Source organism: Leptidea sinapis, chromosome 17, assembly GCF_905404315.1.
Source record: "Leptidea sinapis chromosome 17, ilLepSina1.1, whole genome shotgun sequence".
Classification (NCBI taxonomy): Eukaryota; Metazoa; Arthropoda; class Insecta; order Lepidoptera; family Pieridae; genus Leptidea; species Leptidea sinapis.
The window spans coordinates 4,291,682-4,306,141 of NC_066281.1; the positions used below are offsets into that span (position 1 = coordinate 4,291,682).

General features: G+C 33.7%; 2 protein-coding genes across 2 annotated transcripts in view; one reads left to right on the forward strand and one right to left on the reverse strand.

Moving 5' to 3' along the window:
* LOC126969215 (dual specificity calcium/calmodulin-dependent 3',5'-cyclic nucleotide phosphodiesterase 1) overlaps nucleotides 1-14,460 on the forward strand; it is a 514,263-nt gene that overhangs the window by 339,252 nt on the left and 160,551 nt on the right. The window lies entirely within an intron of this gene.
* LOC126969224 (maltase A1-like) lies at nucleotides 450-13,254 on the reverse strand. Its single transcript, XM_050814565.1, has 10 exons — nucleotides 13,066-13,254; nucleotides 12,052-12,231; nucleotides 11,299-11,456; nucleotides 8,854-8,979; nucleotides 7,175-7,630; nucleotides 6,308-6,415; nucleotides 5,786-5,936; nucleotides 4,325-4,520; nucleotides 2,115-2,252; nucleotides 450-545 (listed from the first exon to the last, which is right to left on the reverse strand). The coding sequence occupies exons 1-10, from the start codon at nucleotides 13,226-13,228 to the stop codon at nucleotides 479-481; spliced, it is 1,743 nt and encodes a 580-aa protein (XP_050670522.1). The 5' UTR covers nucleotides 13,229-13,254; the 3' UTR covers nucleotides 450-478.

Genomic DNA, 14,460 nt, shown 5'->3' on the forward strand with positions numbered 1-14,460 from the left:
GAGCGGTCACTCCATTCCCAATCTGTGGTATCATTAAGAAAGTCATTTATGTTATAGTAACCTTTACCACACAAAAGGTTTTTAAACATTTCTTTTGAATAACTTAATACTTTTGTTTTGAACATTTTCTGGGATCTTGTTATAGAAGCATATACATCGCCCCACAAAAGATTTACTAACTCGACTTAGCCGAGTACTAGGCATTATAAGCTTATGTCTGTCCCTGGTGTTAACATTATGGTTATGACAGTTTCTAGGAAAATTACTTATGTGCCTATGTATGTAACATTACATTATCAATAACATATTGAGAAGCAACAGTCAAGATTTTAATTTCTTTGAATTTTGCTCAGTATCTCCAGTACATTTTCCGTTATGAAAAACCTCTGTTAGTTTATTTATATAGATAATATTATAAGGAATTAACTTGGAAACTAAAACAAAAAAAAAACATTTCAATAATAAAACTTTATTAAATTTATAATAACTTAAGCACGATTCCTTCATATGGGGCTACGGGTACAGTTGATGCATCAAAAACATCCCTGGAAATAGTCATACAATAATTAATATTAATTTTATTAAGGAATAAAGATGGATACCTTCAATGTGAAATTACAATTTGAATTTATTTGCTGTGACACCTTTCTTTAAGTAATTTTTTCTCAGTCTGTCAATAAATGATAAGTACAGTATATATTTATAAGATTTGTGGCATAAATGTTCTTTTTATTGCATTAATTAAGAGTGATTTAAGTATTTTTTTATGTGCGTATTATGTTCTTACCATCTAATATGATATGGCAATTATATTAACTATGAAACATTGCTTTTTGTTATTTTATTCAAAATATATCACGTACTTAAATGATTTTCAAATTTTCTATTGCATTAACTTAAAAGTGTTTTTCAGGACCGCAATTGTAATTGGCTAATTTCTACTTGGTTGGTGTATATCGTAGTCATTTTAATTACTTTTTAAAGTACACAATATATATAAACTGAAACTAAATAGAAATGATTAGACGCAAGGTAACACAACAAAATTCAAAATCAAATATTTTATTTCGAACAGAATTTCAAATCACTAAGGCTGGGTTTCCTAAGATTATCTGTTATAGTTAAGGTTTTGGTCAAATTAAACGTTAACAGTAACTCTGACTTTAACATATACTGCAGAATGTGTTGCATCTTCGTATTACTTGATGTATTTAAAGTTTAAAAGTGAAATATCAAGTCAATATCGAATATTAAATTGAAACTTTGACAGGTCGCTATTTAACATTAACAACAGCTTCAAACAGCGAAGATTGGACGATTAATAAACAGTTAAAGTAATAACGTATTCTAAAAATTTTCAAATGGCGCAAATTATTTTGTGCTTAACCGGTACTTTGACATGTTTGTTATTGCTAAAGTTAGTTGGTACAACCCAGACTAGTTGAACATCGAAATCTACCAGCCATTCGAGAATTTAAATATTAAGTCATTGTTAATGCAATACAGAAATTGTGTAGAAGCTTACTTATTTCATTAATGCAATGAATCGTTAAGGCTTAGATAATTTATACGTCTAGATAGAGGCTCTTGCTGTTAGAGAAAAACAGTCCAGGAATTGATATACGACTTGCACTCGCGATTTTTATGACACTTTGTGTTAATTTGCGTGAGTTGCTCAAAATAGAGGTTTTTTTATGAAAATAAGGGACAAGACGAGCTAGATGTTTAGCTGATGGTAATTAATACGCCCAGCCCATTACAGTGTAGTGTCGCTCAGGATTCTTGAAAAACCCAAAAATTCTGAGCGGCACTACAATTGCGCACGTCACCTAGAGACATAAGATGTTAAGTCTCATTTGCCCAGAAATTTCACTAGCTACGGCGCCCTTTAGACCGAAACACGATATTGTTTACACATTACTGCTTCACGGTAGAAATAGGCGCCGTTGTGGTAGCTATAATCTAGCCGGCATCCTGTGCACAGGAGCCTCCCACTGATAAAAGGTTAGTCAATGTCTATTTTTTTCAACGTTTTCAGAGTTGTCATAGTCTATCTAGACGTATAAAATGATCTAAGGATTAAGGGTATAAAATAAGTGAATCATAACACCAACCCTTCACTCTTTGGTGAGTGTACGCTTCTGATAACGACACTGACGTCGCCGGTAACGTTTTCAAAGTAGGTTAAGTCCACTTCATGTGACATGTCCCTCATGTTAACTAGAACGATGTAAGTATCTGCTTTGTACCATCTGTGGAATATTCATAATATCAAGACACTTTCTTAGTACCTTTGCCTGGCATCGAAAATATTCTTTAAGAAAAATTCTCTTTAGCTATAGTTCCAGAGAACAGGAACTTTAAGTAACTGCAATATACATGTGTTTTTTTTTATGTGAAAAGTTCTTTAGTCGCGTTGGGCAGTTTTTTAGTAGGATAAAATCTTATTGGATTGCGTCACCGAAATTCTCATGACTGGCGCATGCGATTGATAAATAATTATAAAAATAAATATATATAGTTAGACACTTTTTGGGTGGGTGAAATCTCGTGAGTTCGCGTCACGGAAATGCTTGTAGCAGTGTATCTGTAGCTATACAGCTGACGTATTGTGCAACATTAGTGCTGTGTATATCTTGTGAAATTGAATGGATTTAGTGAAAAGTTCAATGTGTATATACTGTGCATTGTTGAAATAGTGTTTTTGTTTGATTAATATATTATTGACAATATGTTTTAAGAAAAAATTGAAATTAATAATTTAATTATTTCTATGCTTTATGAAATCCCAAATTTACAACTGTAATTTTTTTTTATCAATAGGAAAAGGAATTATAATATTTTGTTGTTATAAAAATGCACCTGGATCTTTAATCTTAGTTAATTTTAAGTTTAACTAAGATTTTTCTGTAAGATTATAACAGGTGAAATATTAGAAATATATACATTTATGTATATATGTGTATAGGTGTGCTACAAAACTTTATTTACAAATAAGTCATGCCAACAATAATACGTCAGTTCTCCAAGAATTCATTTCATTAGCGAATAATGAAATGGGTTTTAATGAACGATTTCGCTATTACTTTGACACATACAATCATGATTGTTGAAGGTGCAATAAATTACTTGATCTTTTCAGGGTTCCGTACTTCAAAAGGAAAAAGTGGAACCTTTATAGGTTCACTTTGTCGCCCGTGCGTCTGTCTGTATGTTAAGATCCTTTATCTTGGGAACGTAGGAGCGGAGGTGATTCAAACGATATTATGCTCAGGTCTACAATCTCTTGAAGTTATGAAATAGTAAAACTTTTGAATTAACGTAATAAAAGATGTGGCCGTTTATGCCGCAAAAATGTATATTTAGACACTCTCAAGGGAATCAAAATTTTTAGGATATTTTCCGTTGACTGAGAATTTTGGAATTGGCAAGTAAATCCGTCTTATACTAGAAATATAGGGAACAGTCTGAAAAATCATAATAAAAACAAGTTCTTGATGTCAGAAATGCCGGTCTCAAATTTGAATTTAGTTAACCGTGTCATGAGGGGTAACGAATGAAAGGGTCTTACGATAAAATACACCGACATTATGTTAGGACAACTAGTACTAAGTTAGGAAGACAAAGAACTGTAAAAATTTATGTAAAATAAATAAAAAATAAATAAATTATTTTTATTTTTATTTATTAATATTTAAAAGATGGGCTGGGAGTTTCCAGTTCTCTCCGTACGCCAAAGCCCTTTTACGAACTGATCTAGCTTCATGGCGTTTACCAAGTGTTGTTGCAATATATTATGATATTGTCACTCCCTATGGTATATAAATACATTTATAATGTATACTTTTGAACGTGGATTGTTAAGCATGTAACATTTTTTCTATAAAAGAATTAACACCTCAAGCTGAATTTAATCATCATCATCGTGCCATCCAAAGCTTATCAAAGACCTCCCCAAAATATCTCTACGAAATCCAACAACAATCCAATCCAACCTATTCCGGCGATCTTGACCAGATCGTTGGTCCATATGGGAGGCCTAACAACACTGCGTCTTCCGGTACGTGGTCTTCATTCGAAGACTTTACTGCCGTCATCTGTCCGTCGAACTGTGTGCCCTGCCCACTGCCACTTCAGCTTCGCAATCATTTGGGCTATGTTAGTGAAATTGGTTCTCCTACGGATCTCCTCATTTCTGATTCGATCTCACAGGGAATCTCCGAGCATGCCCTCTGAGCGACCATGAGCTTTCTCATCAGGCCTGAATTGAATATAAAATATTAAATGTATGGTCTGAAACTGTAATTTATCAAAATCCTTCTACCTTCTAAAAGCAAAGACATCATGATTGATCGCCAGAGAATCATATCGTCCATATCTAAACACACTGTCTTGTCGCAAATCAGCTAACGCTTGGTATACTTTCAAATTGGATCTTTCAGCTGCTTTTTGTACTTCTACATTCAATGTCTCGTAGCCTTCAGCAACTGGAAGCCAGGTCTTATCTGCTGTTGAGAATCCTAAAAATGAAATTAACAATTCGTCATTTACTGGGCTTGCCAAGACGAGAAAACGCAAAACTAATGAAATACTCCGCTAAATCATCCCAAGGGACCACAGTCCTTTTTTCGACTAAGTACCAGCTACCAAAAGGACGTTAGTCCCTTGTTAGTGCCAGTTCAATTTTCTACCTGATCAGGGATTGGTTATTATTGGTATTTCTCTTTGTATTATATGCAAAAGTTCATTCAAGAATGTTTATTGCTAATAAAGAACTTCACTTCCCCATAGGAAATTGAAATATTGAAATCGCTTCTGGTGTGACCTTCACCGTGAAATATTAAAAGTAAAATAGTTTTGTATAAATATGTTATGGCATAAAGTTGTTTTTACTTATTGTTTTGTAAGTCGGTTCAGCCCATAGACTAATTTTAATTACCAAATAAAAAGGATGCATTATTCTTCAAAATAAAAATTGGAATTTTATTGAAATTATTAATTATTTTTGTATATGGCGAGTGCATTATAATTAACTTAATCAATTTCATGTCGCAGAAGATCGAACACCTAATGTGAATTATTTAATTTAATTCTAACTTGCTGGTCGATCGCGATAGAAAACTTATTTTCTCTCATATAAACCTTAAAAGCATCAATTCCTCATATCGCTTATGGGTTAATATTTTTTATTCCTCTAATTTTTTTATAGTAAGGATATTCATTTTTTAATTTTTTAACTATATTTGCAATACTTAATTTGATAACTAGTAAAAACTATCACTACGATGAAGTGAACAAAGAATACTGGCAGTATTTCCGCGTTGTTTAGCTAGGCTGATCCGTTGACCGATATAGCTGCCAACGATTGGGTTTCCAGCAGCCCTATTGAGGCGCGCAGATAGTACTTTGTACATTCTCTACATCTATAGAAACCAGGCCAAGTGTCGCGACACCATACGGCATAAATAATGTGTAAGACTAGTGGGACCGACATATTTGCGGGGCTTGCTGTGCACTGTCGAAGGACAGTCGAAGAACGGCGTTAATTCTTCTAATTTGGATATGAGATCAAAGTATTGAAAATATTATAATATAATCGGTCTTTTATAGGTGCGCTTATTTTAAATAATCTGAAAGTATTGAAGGTGAAATATACCTTGAAAGATTTCGTTTCATTGATAGATGAGGGATACAGGTCTAAGTAGGTAAGCTGCTAATTTAGGGGTTATTGGTGAATTGCGATGTATGCATCATACCAATTAGCAATTCCATCGGCAAAACGTACCAGCATTCTTTTCAGCATTCCATTGGAACGGAGTTCGTTCAGGATCTCTGGATGACGTCACATAGTTGATGGGATCGTTCGTGTTGCAGCCAGATGGATCCACGGTATCTTCCCAGCTTACGTACCCATCAACCAGTCCAATTTCCTCACCCTTTTTAATTAAAGTACAATTTATTTTCTTTAATTTTTGTAAACAGGCACATAACATTTTTCAAATATCTAATATATTTTTAATGTATTTTCAGTGTCCTTATATTTGTTTGTTGCTTAGAGAAGTAAACTGCCACTTCAACAAACTTTAAAACAGCTTCCATTCCAAATTCTATTTACATAAGCATAATATTTAAATCACTTCCAAAAATAGGTTAACAGATGTACATAATAACTGAAATGTGATAGAATATTTCAAAATTCATAAAATCATTTGCTATTTATTTATCATTGTAGTACTATCCATGCATAATGTAAAAATATATTACAAAAAAAGATAAAAACAAAGATATTAATATAAAGATTTCTCACCATATATGTTACTCCAACACCGGGTAAGAGTAGAACGATCATATTAATGCCATCGACTAAAGAAGAACCATACCGCGTTGCCATTCTACTTTGATCATGGTTTCCCACCTAAAAACAAAATATCATCTGTTACTACACTTACGAGACAACTACAATCTCCTACTTTCACTAACTTTACTAAATTTTATTCCTCAGCAACCACAATAGGTACAGAACCCATAATATTATATCGTTGGAATGGTATTGATGAGAAAAGTTTAAAATCGTTGAGTTTCAGTTTTTAGATAGTCAAGGGATCAAAAGCTATTCAGTTTCAACATTCCCCACAGAGTAAGATTGAAAATGAGGTTTGTTCACTAGAACGTGCCAACAATGGCAGGAGAAACCTGAGGGATGAATGCGTTGTCAGTTGCAACATAAGTAAAGAAAAAAATCAGTCAAATCGCAAAAGAAAACATAAACAACAAAATCTTGTGATCATGGTCAAGGTCGATGGCCGTGCTTCTAGATTTCTCGCGCACTTTTAAAGCTATCAAAATTTCTCTGTTATTCTAAATAATGACCACTTAAGGTGTCACCTGCGACCGTGAAATGGTTCTCAAGCTCTCTATAGCCGTTCTCAGTATGTTCAACTTAGAGATGGGAATGGATACCTATTGCTATCAAATCCAGCAAATTTAAGAAGAAGAATTCCTCAGGGCTTAATTTTAGGACCTTTGCATTTCATCCTATATACGGCTGACGTATCAAATATAATATAGCACAGTTACTTTTATATGTACGCAAACAACAACAAATGTATTTTGTGCCAGTTATTTTAAGGCATCGTAAATTTGATAAATAATTAAGATCAGATCAAAAACTTACCACCCAGTTAGGTTTCTTTTCTAAAGGCTTATATGTTAAGAATTTATCAATAGCCCTTTTCATATCTGCGGCTGACGATGAAGCATCGACATCAGTAATCAAATCAAAATTAAATGGCACCTGGGCCCCAATTTGATCACCTTCACCAAAATATTTGACCACATCCTGGATGCTTGCGTATACTTCGGTCATCATAACTCGGGGTAAGCCATCCTTTGCAGCAATCTCATCGAATACATTTCTCCATTGATATACCATATAATACGTTTCGTTTTGATCCTTCGTATAAATATGACTAAGGTAATCATGGGATTCCGGATCTACATCAGTCCGACCTGAGAAAGGTTCATCGGGATATTTGCCACCAAACATATCTTTGTCGACTTCAAATAAACAGTTCACAGCATCAACCCTAAAGCCAGCAACGCCTTTGTCGAGCCAAAATCGGATTACATTCTGAAAAAGTGTTTTATAAAGCTAAATATAAAGATTATTTTGTGTAGCTTTACCTTAACTTATGTTTATAAAGTCACAAAGGCCTTAGAAGGGCTTAAATATAATCTTATTCTCTGTGTACTTGTATCTAGAAAATAATAAGCTTGAATTAACTCTAAGGCTGCGATCTATAGAGTGTTTTTAGACTTTGCTCAGACTTTACTTACGTAAAACTTAACTAATTGTGATAAAAAGTGAACTTGACTTTTGTATTGGGTTGTCTTAGTTTTAAGCTCAGCATAATTTCAGTTGTCAAGTGATTATAAAGGCAAAATTAAAAATAATGCTAGTAATAATATGACTGTAGTTATATAAATTTTACGTAAGTAAAATCTGAGTAAATTCTTAGTTCGCTCTATAGATCTCAGTTTTAGTCTTCTTACTTTTGAATTTGAAAAGGCCTTACAATTCTTTTGATTACACAAGTATTAGAAAGGTATATCGTTAAACACAGTTAATAGGCAATATAATTTTAATGATTGCAGCAGTGGTAAACGAACTTCTGTGCTGACAGCTCTGTAATAACAAATTAACCTGAAGATAGACATTATAAAACAATATGCATTTTAAGTTTATGTTTATGTTTATTATATTATGCATTAGCTGTGGAATGAGCTTCCTTGTGCGGTGTTTCCGGGACGATACGACATGGGTACCTTCAAGAAAAGCGCGTACACCTTCCTTAAAGGCCGGCAACGCTCTTGTGATTCCTCTGGTGTTGCAGGAGAGTGTGGGTGGCGGTGATCACTTAACACCAGGTGACCCGTACGCTCGTTTGTCCTCCTATTCCATAAAAAAAAAATGCATTTTAAGTAATTTTTTGTACTATAAAATAATAAATAATATTAAGCTTATCAAAACTCAGCCTAAAATTATGAAAAAAACACTTTTGAATGAAACTATTTCCATGTAGGATCCCTAAAGGTGGCTGGGGATGAGGAACGCGGGTCGAGGATTTAATGATTTATTAACAAAAGTGTGAATTGAACGGTATGTCAATAATTTACTGTTTTATATGAAGATAAGTTTGGCATTGGTATTTATAGCTGACATGGGTACTAGTTTTTTTTTAAATAATAACTAAAGATCTAGTTATTATCAGTTTGTATTGAAAACTTGAATTTTGCCAAGAGCGACTACTGAAGATGCAATTGTTCTTAAATGTTAATTATTATAAATATTACGTTCATTTCTTCGACAACGTCTGGGTTGCGATAGTTTAGATCCGGCTGTCCCACTACAAATTGATGCAAATAGTATTTTCCAACTTCTTCTTTATATTCCCAAGCGCTACCGCGAAAGTGGCTTAGCTGTAACAGACACAACAAATTAATTTTCAGAATATTATGTTCATACATTTATCACGGATATTGCTCAGAGGAGTTGTTTCGAGTAATATAAGCAGCCGAATTCCAACCAAATTGTAACCAAAATTCACAAAAGATGCGAGACTCGAACCCACGCCTTCCTTGTTCAACTCTCAGGCTTACCCTTTACAAGACCTACCGAGATTTACGAGACATGCCTCACTCGAACGTTTGGCTCAGTTGGTAACAGAGCTCGGACGGAACCCGAAGGCCCGTATCATTCGTAAATTTTGCTTACAAATTTTATTTGTATAATAATAAATCCCAGAAGGAAAGCGTCGTATAATCTTACATGTGAATTAGAAAACCAAAAATACATTGTCACGTGACGGGCGAGAATCGAAGGGGGGCTACGTAGTGAGAGTTAACGGTTCAACGGTATTGAAAAATAGCAAAAACTTTGTACTGTTTTTTTTAATTGTGCGAAGTGATAAACGTGAAATTTAACACAGTTAAAGTTTATATGACGAAGAAGTACATAAAGCTATTTTTCTTACATAAAAATACATTAAATTTATAATAATTAATAAATACAAAAATACATTGAATTCCACCACCGGTCATAATATCAAAATGTAAAATTTCGCCTGCATCATGTTAACGTCTGACACATCCACTTTGTGGAATCAAACCGACCAAATTCCACCTTCGCACGACACGCCACAAATTAGGATATCATCCCCACCATCTGGATGTGTGACGGTCCTCCACAGTGCGGTTTTCAAGGAGCTTTCTTCCACGTACTACAAAGCTGTGGAATGAGCTTCCTTGTGCGGTGTTTCTGGGACGATACGACATGGGTACCTTCAAAAAAAGCGCGTACACCTTCCTTAAAGGCTGGCTACGCTCTTGTGATTCCTCTGGTGTTGCAAGAGAATGTGGGCGGTGGTGATCACTTAACACCAGGTGACCAGTACGCTCGTTTGTCCTCCTATTCCATAAAAAAAAACCGAACCGATACGACTAGGGGACCATAAAGATTACAGCATACTCCCAACTCATACAACCGCAACGCATCTCTTGACCATATAAAGGTCTTCACATAATTATTGTCACTTAACTCCCGAGCTTCAAATCGGTTGATCGGTTGATTAATGACCGATTTTCGCGCGAGAATTTTGCGCGCGCTACAGTGTGTCTATGAGTATTATTTTACGTATAGCAAAAGAATGCTTATTATGGTAAGCATAATATAAATGAGTGTATCTGAAACCTATTGAAACAAGCTATAAGACCCTGCATAAATTATTCATATTGTGTTTTATTTTACACACATGACACAAAGAGAAAACCCGTTATATTTTAGAATAAATGAGTAATTTATATTATGAAAAAAAAATGTTCTATTTATTAGTGTTTATGGTTTTATATTCATCTTTATATATTATTTCTAATACAAAGTAAAATATACAAGTTTTCATATCAATAATTTGAGATGTTCATTCCGAAAGAAGAATCCCTTGACCTTGATCGACCTTGAAGTACGAGATTGCTTGTGTATGTTTTAAAATGTAACTATGTTATATTTGGACAAGATAACTACTGAAATATTTTTTACGATGGTTTTTCAGGTAAAGTTATAATATTTCAACATATTCCAAAATAAATAAATAATAAAAAACAGACAAAGGAAATTACATGCTTATGAAAATGAAATGAATATTAAATATGAATGGACGCTATTCGAAGTTGAATTTATATGAACAAAAAGTATATATCATACCATTATAATTATTGTAATGTCTTGGAAATATAATCTAGATGTATAGTAAAAATAGGAACTTACCAAATATTGGGTAAAACTTCGAAAAAAAAAAAAAACAAAAATTCTGCACACTACACTATTATAAAACAAAGACTTGGATTGGATGGCATAGCTTTTAATAGCATCAACAGACGCAAGGAAGCAAGCATCGCTCACGTAGTTCTCGGATGCAAATCGAGCAAAACTATTTGATAAATAGAAACCTTAACGACCCTCTTCAAAGCTTGAATAGTCCCCCGGTGTCTTCTTTGCTTTTGGTCATAGTTGGATGAGCTGAAGTATAAGACCCTACGCGTTAGAACAACGACAAAAGCTGCTGACGTCACGATTGCATGACGTCGTTCTACAGCTTACAAACTGTACGATAAACTTCTTGAAGTGTTAATCGTTTTAAGTACCTTGGTGGCAAAATTTGAGCTTTGTAACCTAACCTTAGCTACAATTAAATTAAGCATAACATAAACACATCAGGAACAGTCAAGAGCATCAAAATATACCCAATTGTTAGGTGGTTGCATTTCTCCATTCTCATCAATGATACCGTCTTCCCAAACGAAATAGTTGTAATATTTTTCATTTCCTTTGAGTGCTTCTTGAAACCAAATACTTTCGTTTGATGTGTGATTTGGTACAAGGTCTAGTACAATTTTTATATCTAAAACAAGTAATTATTATATTTTATATTTTTTTTTAATATTAGGGTGAACAAACAGGACTTACAATAGGTATATCGATTACAATAGGTATAGGTATATCTATATATTATACTATAGTAGATACAGGCTAGATTATGGGTACCACCACGGCGCCTATATCTGTCGTAAAGCAGTAATGTGTAAGTATTACTGTGTTACGGTTAGAAGGGCGCCGTAGCTAGTAAAATTACTAGGCAAATGAGACTTTATATCTTATGTCTCAAGGTGACGAGTGCAGTTGTAGTACCGATCAAAATTTTTGGGTTTTTCGAGAATCTTGAGCGGCAATGCATTGTACTTGTGCGAACAGTGCCGTTAACCAAGGCTTAGAATGCATTGTGATAGATTGTTGAAAAGTGATAATGAAATTACAGTGCAGATTACTGTAAGCATTATTGTCCTTCGGCCTGAAGGGCGCTTATGAAACTACTTAGCAAATGAGAGTACAGATCTTACGTGTCAAGGTGACGAGCGCAATTATTACAATTGCGCATGTAATTACAAACATCCTGTCATAAAAAGTATACATTCGTTTAATAAGATTAATAGACTTACCAAGGCTGTCAGCTTTAGTAAGAAGTTCTTCAAAGTCTTCCATTGTTCCGAATTCATCGTGAATAGCGTAAAAGTCAGATATATCGTAACCGAAGTCGTACATTGGCGATTGAAAGATCGGTGAAAGCCACACAGCTCCCGCCCCAATTTCTTTGATGTACTCCAGTTTTGATGTTATTCCTATTGTATTATTGAAAAAGAATATCTTAAGATGTATATATGATGTATATGCTTTTACAACAAGATCGCAAAAAGTGTTCAAAATAAATGTATTATTAAAACCACCAACCATATTTTTATAAAAAAAAAAGAAGCCCGCTGAGTTGCTTGCACCCGTTCTTCTCAGGTCTGAGGCATACTTTTTTGAATGAGTGGTAAATTTTGACTTTCAATAAGTGATATTATATCATATTTTGTACAAAAATATTTGAATTTGAATAATATGACTCTATTTCACTTGCAACTTACATTGTTTTCGGATTTTGTTAAAAATTTCATCCTAAATGCTTAAATTATTTTTTGTGTTATCTAAATTCAATTTCTTAGCTAAATGTACCAAAAAATAATCTATTTGCCAATGTGTCTATTCTGGTCCATTCGTTTTGCAGATTAACTGAAATGACGACCAAACGTAGGTGGCAGACAAAAATATTAAATATTATTTGACTTAGGTTTTGGTTCAAGAGAGCTTTTATCAGATAAGTAACTCCCGTGTTATTCTTTTATACGTGAAAACTTAGATCATTTTATAAAAATCTAATGTAGCTTGAGATAGCCCCTAAAACATGAGTAATCTGCCCTTAAAAGTCCTGTTAAAATATATCCAGCCGTTTCGTTGATTAGCAGGAACAGAGAGATACAAAAAATTTAAAAAATTGAATTCATTTATAAATCTCACCTAGGCATTCAATTGCATTTTGTAAAACTACTGTTACTTTTGTGTACAAACAGATACATCAGTATTATTGAATTAATTTCAAAAATTCTAGTAATTTAATGATTTATGTAACTTACCCTTTAGATCACCAATGCCATCACCATCGCTATCTGCAAACGATCTGGGATAAATTTGATAGAATATCGTCGATTCCCACCATTCCAGCTCTATTTCATCTTGCCTTAAAACATGCCCATGACATAGGACAGTTAGGACAGCTAAAACGAAACCTCCCCTCATCCTAGATGCACTTTCCTAACCCCCTGCAGCTACAGAGTGATACATTTCTTCAAGTTGTCCTTAGATTAAATATAAATCTTATCACAGATACTCGATTTGATCTTTAAGTGTCTGTTATGCAAGGTGTTTTTATTATTTATTATCTTGAAGTATCAGATTCCTTGGAAGCAATTGAGAGATAAAATAACACACATAAAACTATATATAACAGCAGATAGGAACATTTAAAACTATGCGCGCTATCTTGCTTGAATCTGGCGCGTTAAGCGTCCAACTTAGTCACTGGACTATACAGGATGTTTTTTTGAGAAGGGTGAGATATTTTTCAAGTATTAAAATGGATACAGTATGTTATCCTTAAGAGTTAGCTGAAAGCCACAGAGCCGTAGCCTTTTCTGTAGAAATATGTAAGATACACAATTCCACCATACATTATTTTATTAGATATATCTAAATCGGTTTTAGAGAGTGATTACGTAGAAAGCTCGCAGACGGCTTATTTTTTTCCGATACCACCAACAAATATCAATAATATATACAAAAACTGTACAAATTATGTACTGAAACCTTCCTCGAGAATCACGCTATCCATTGGTGAAAACAGCACGACAATCAGTGTAGTAGTTTTTGAGTTTATCGCGAACAGACAGACGCGGCGGAGGACTTTGTTTAATAATATGTAGTGATGATTTGCCGCGATGGCGTACCAGAGAGACAAAAAGAGAGAATAAATTTAAAATTTAAAATTGTACACTGTATAAGTATGATGGATAAGTTATATCATTAAACTAGCTGACCCGGCAAACGTTTTTTGCCCAATAAATTATTTTTAGGGTTAGACCGTTTCTTGGCAATATTACTTTAGTTTTCCAAAATTAAAGATTTTTTCTAAAACTAACGTAGCCTAAGTTACTCCTTACATCAGCTACCTGCCAATAAAAGTCCTCCCGTCAAAATCGGTCCAGCCATTCCAGAGATTAGCCGGAACAAATAGACAGACAGACAGACAAAAATGATAAAAAATGTGATTTTGGTGTATGTACCGTATATATATTCATAAACATTTAGTAAAAAACGGTTATTTACATATTTCAAACAGACACTCCAATTTTATTTATATGTATAAATAATCAAACGTATTTTGGATTATGATAATATGAATACGTTTAACTGAACCGAATGAATTTATGGAAGTGTAAGGGTCACCTTATAGCTGTAAAATTGTAAATAGT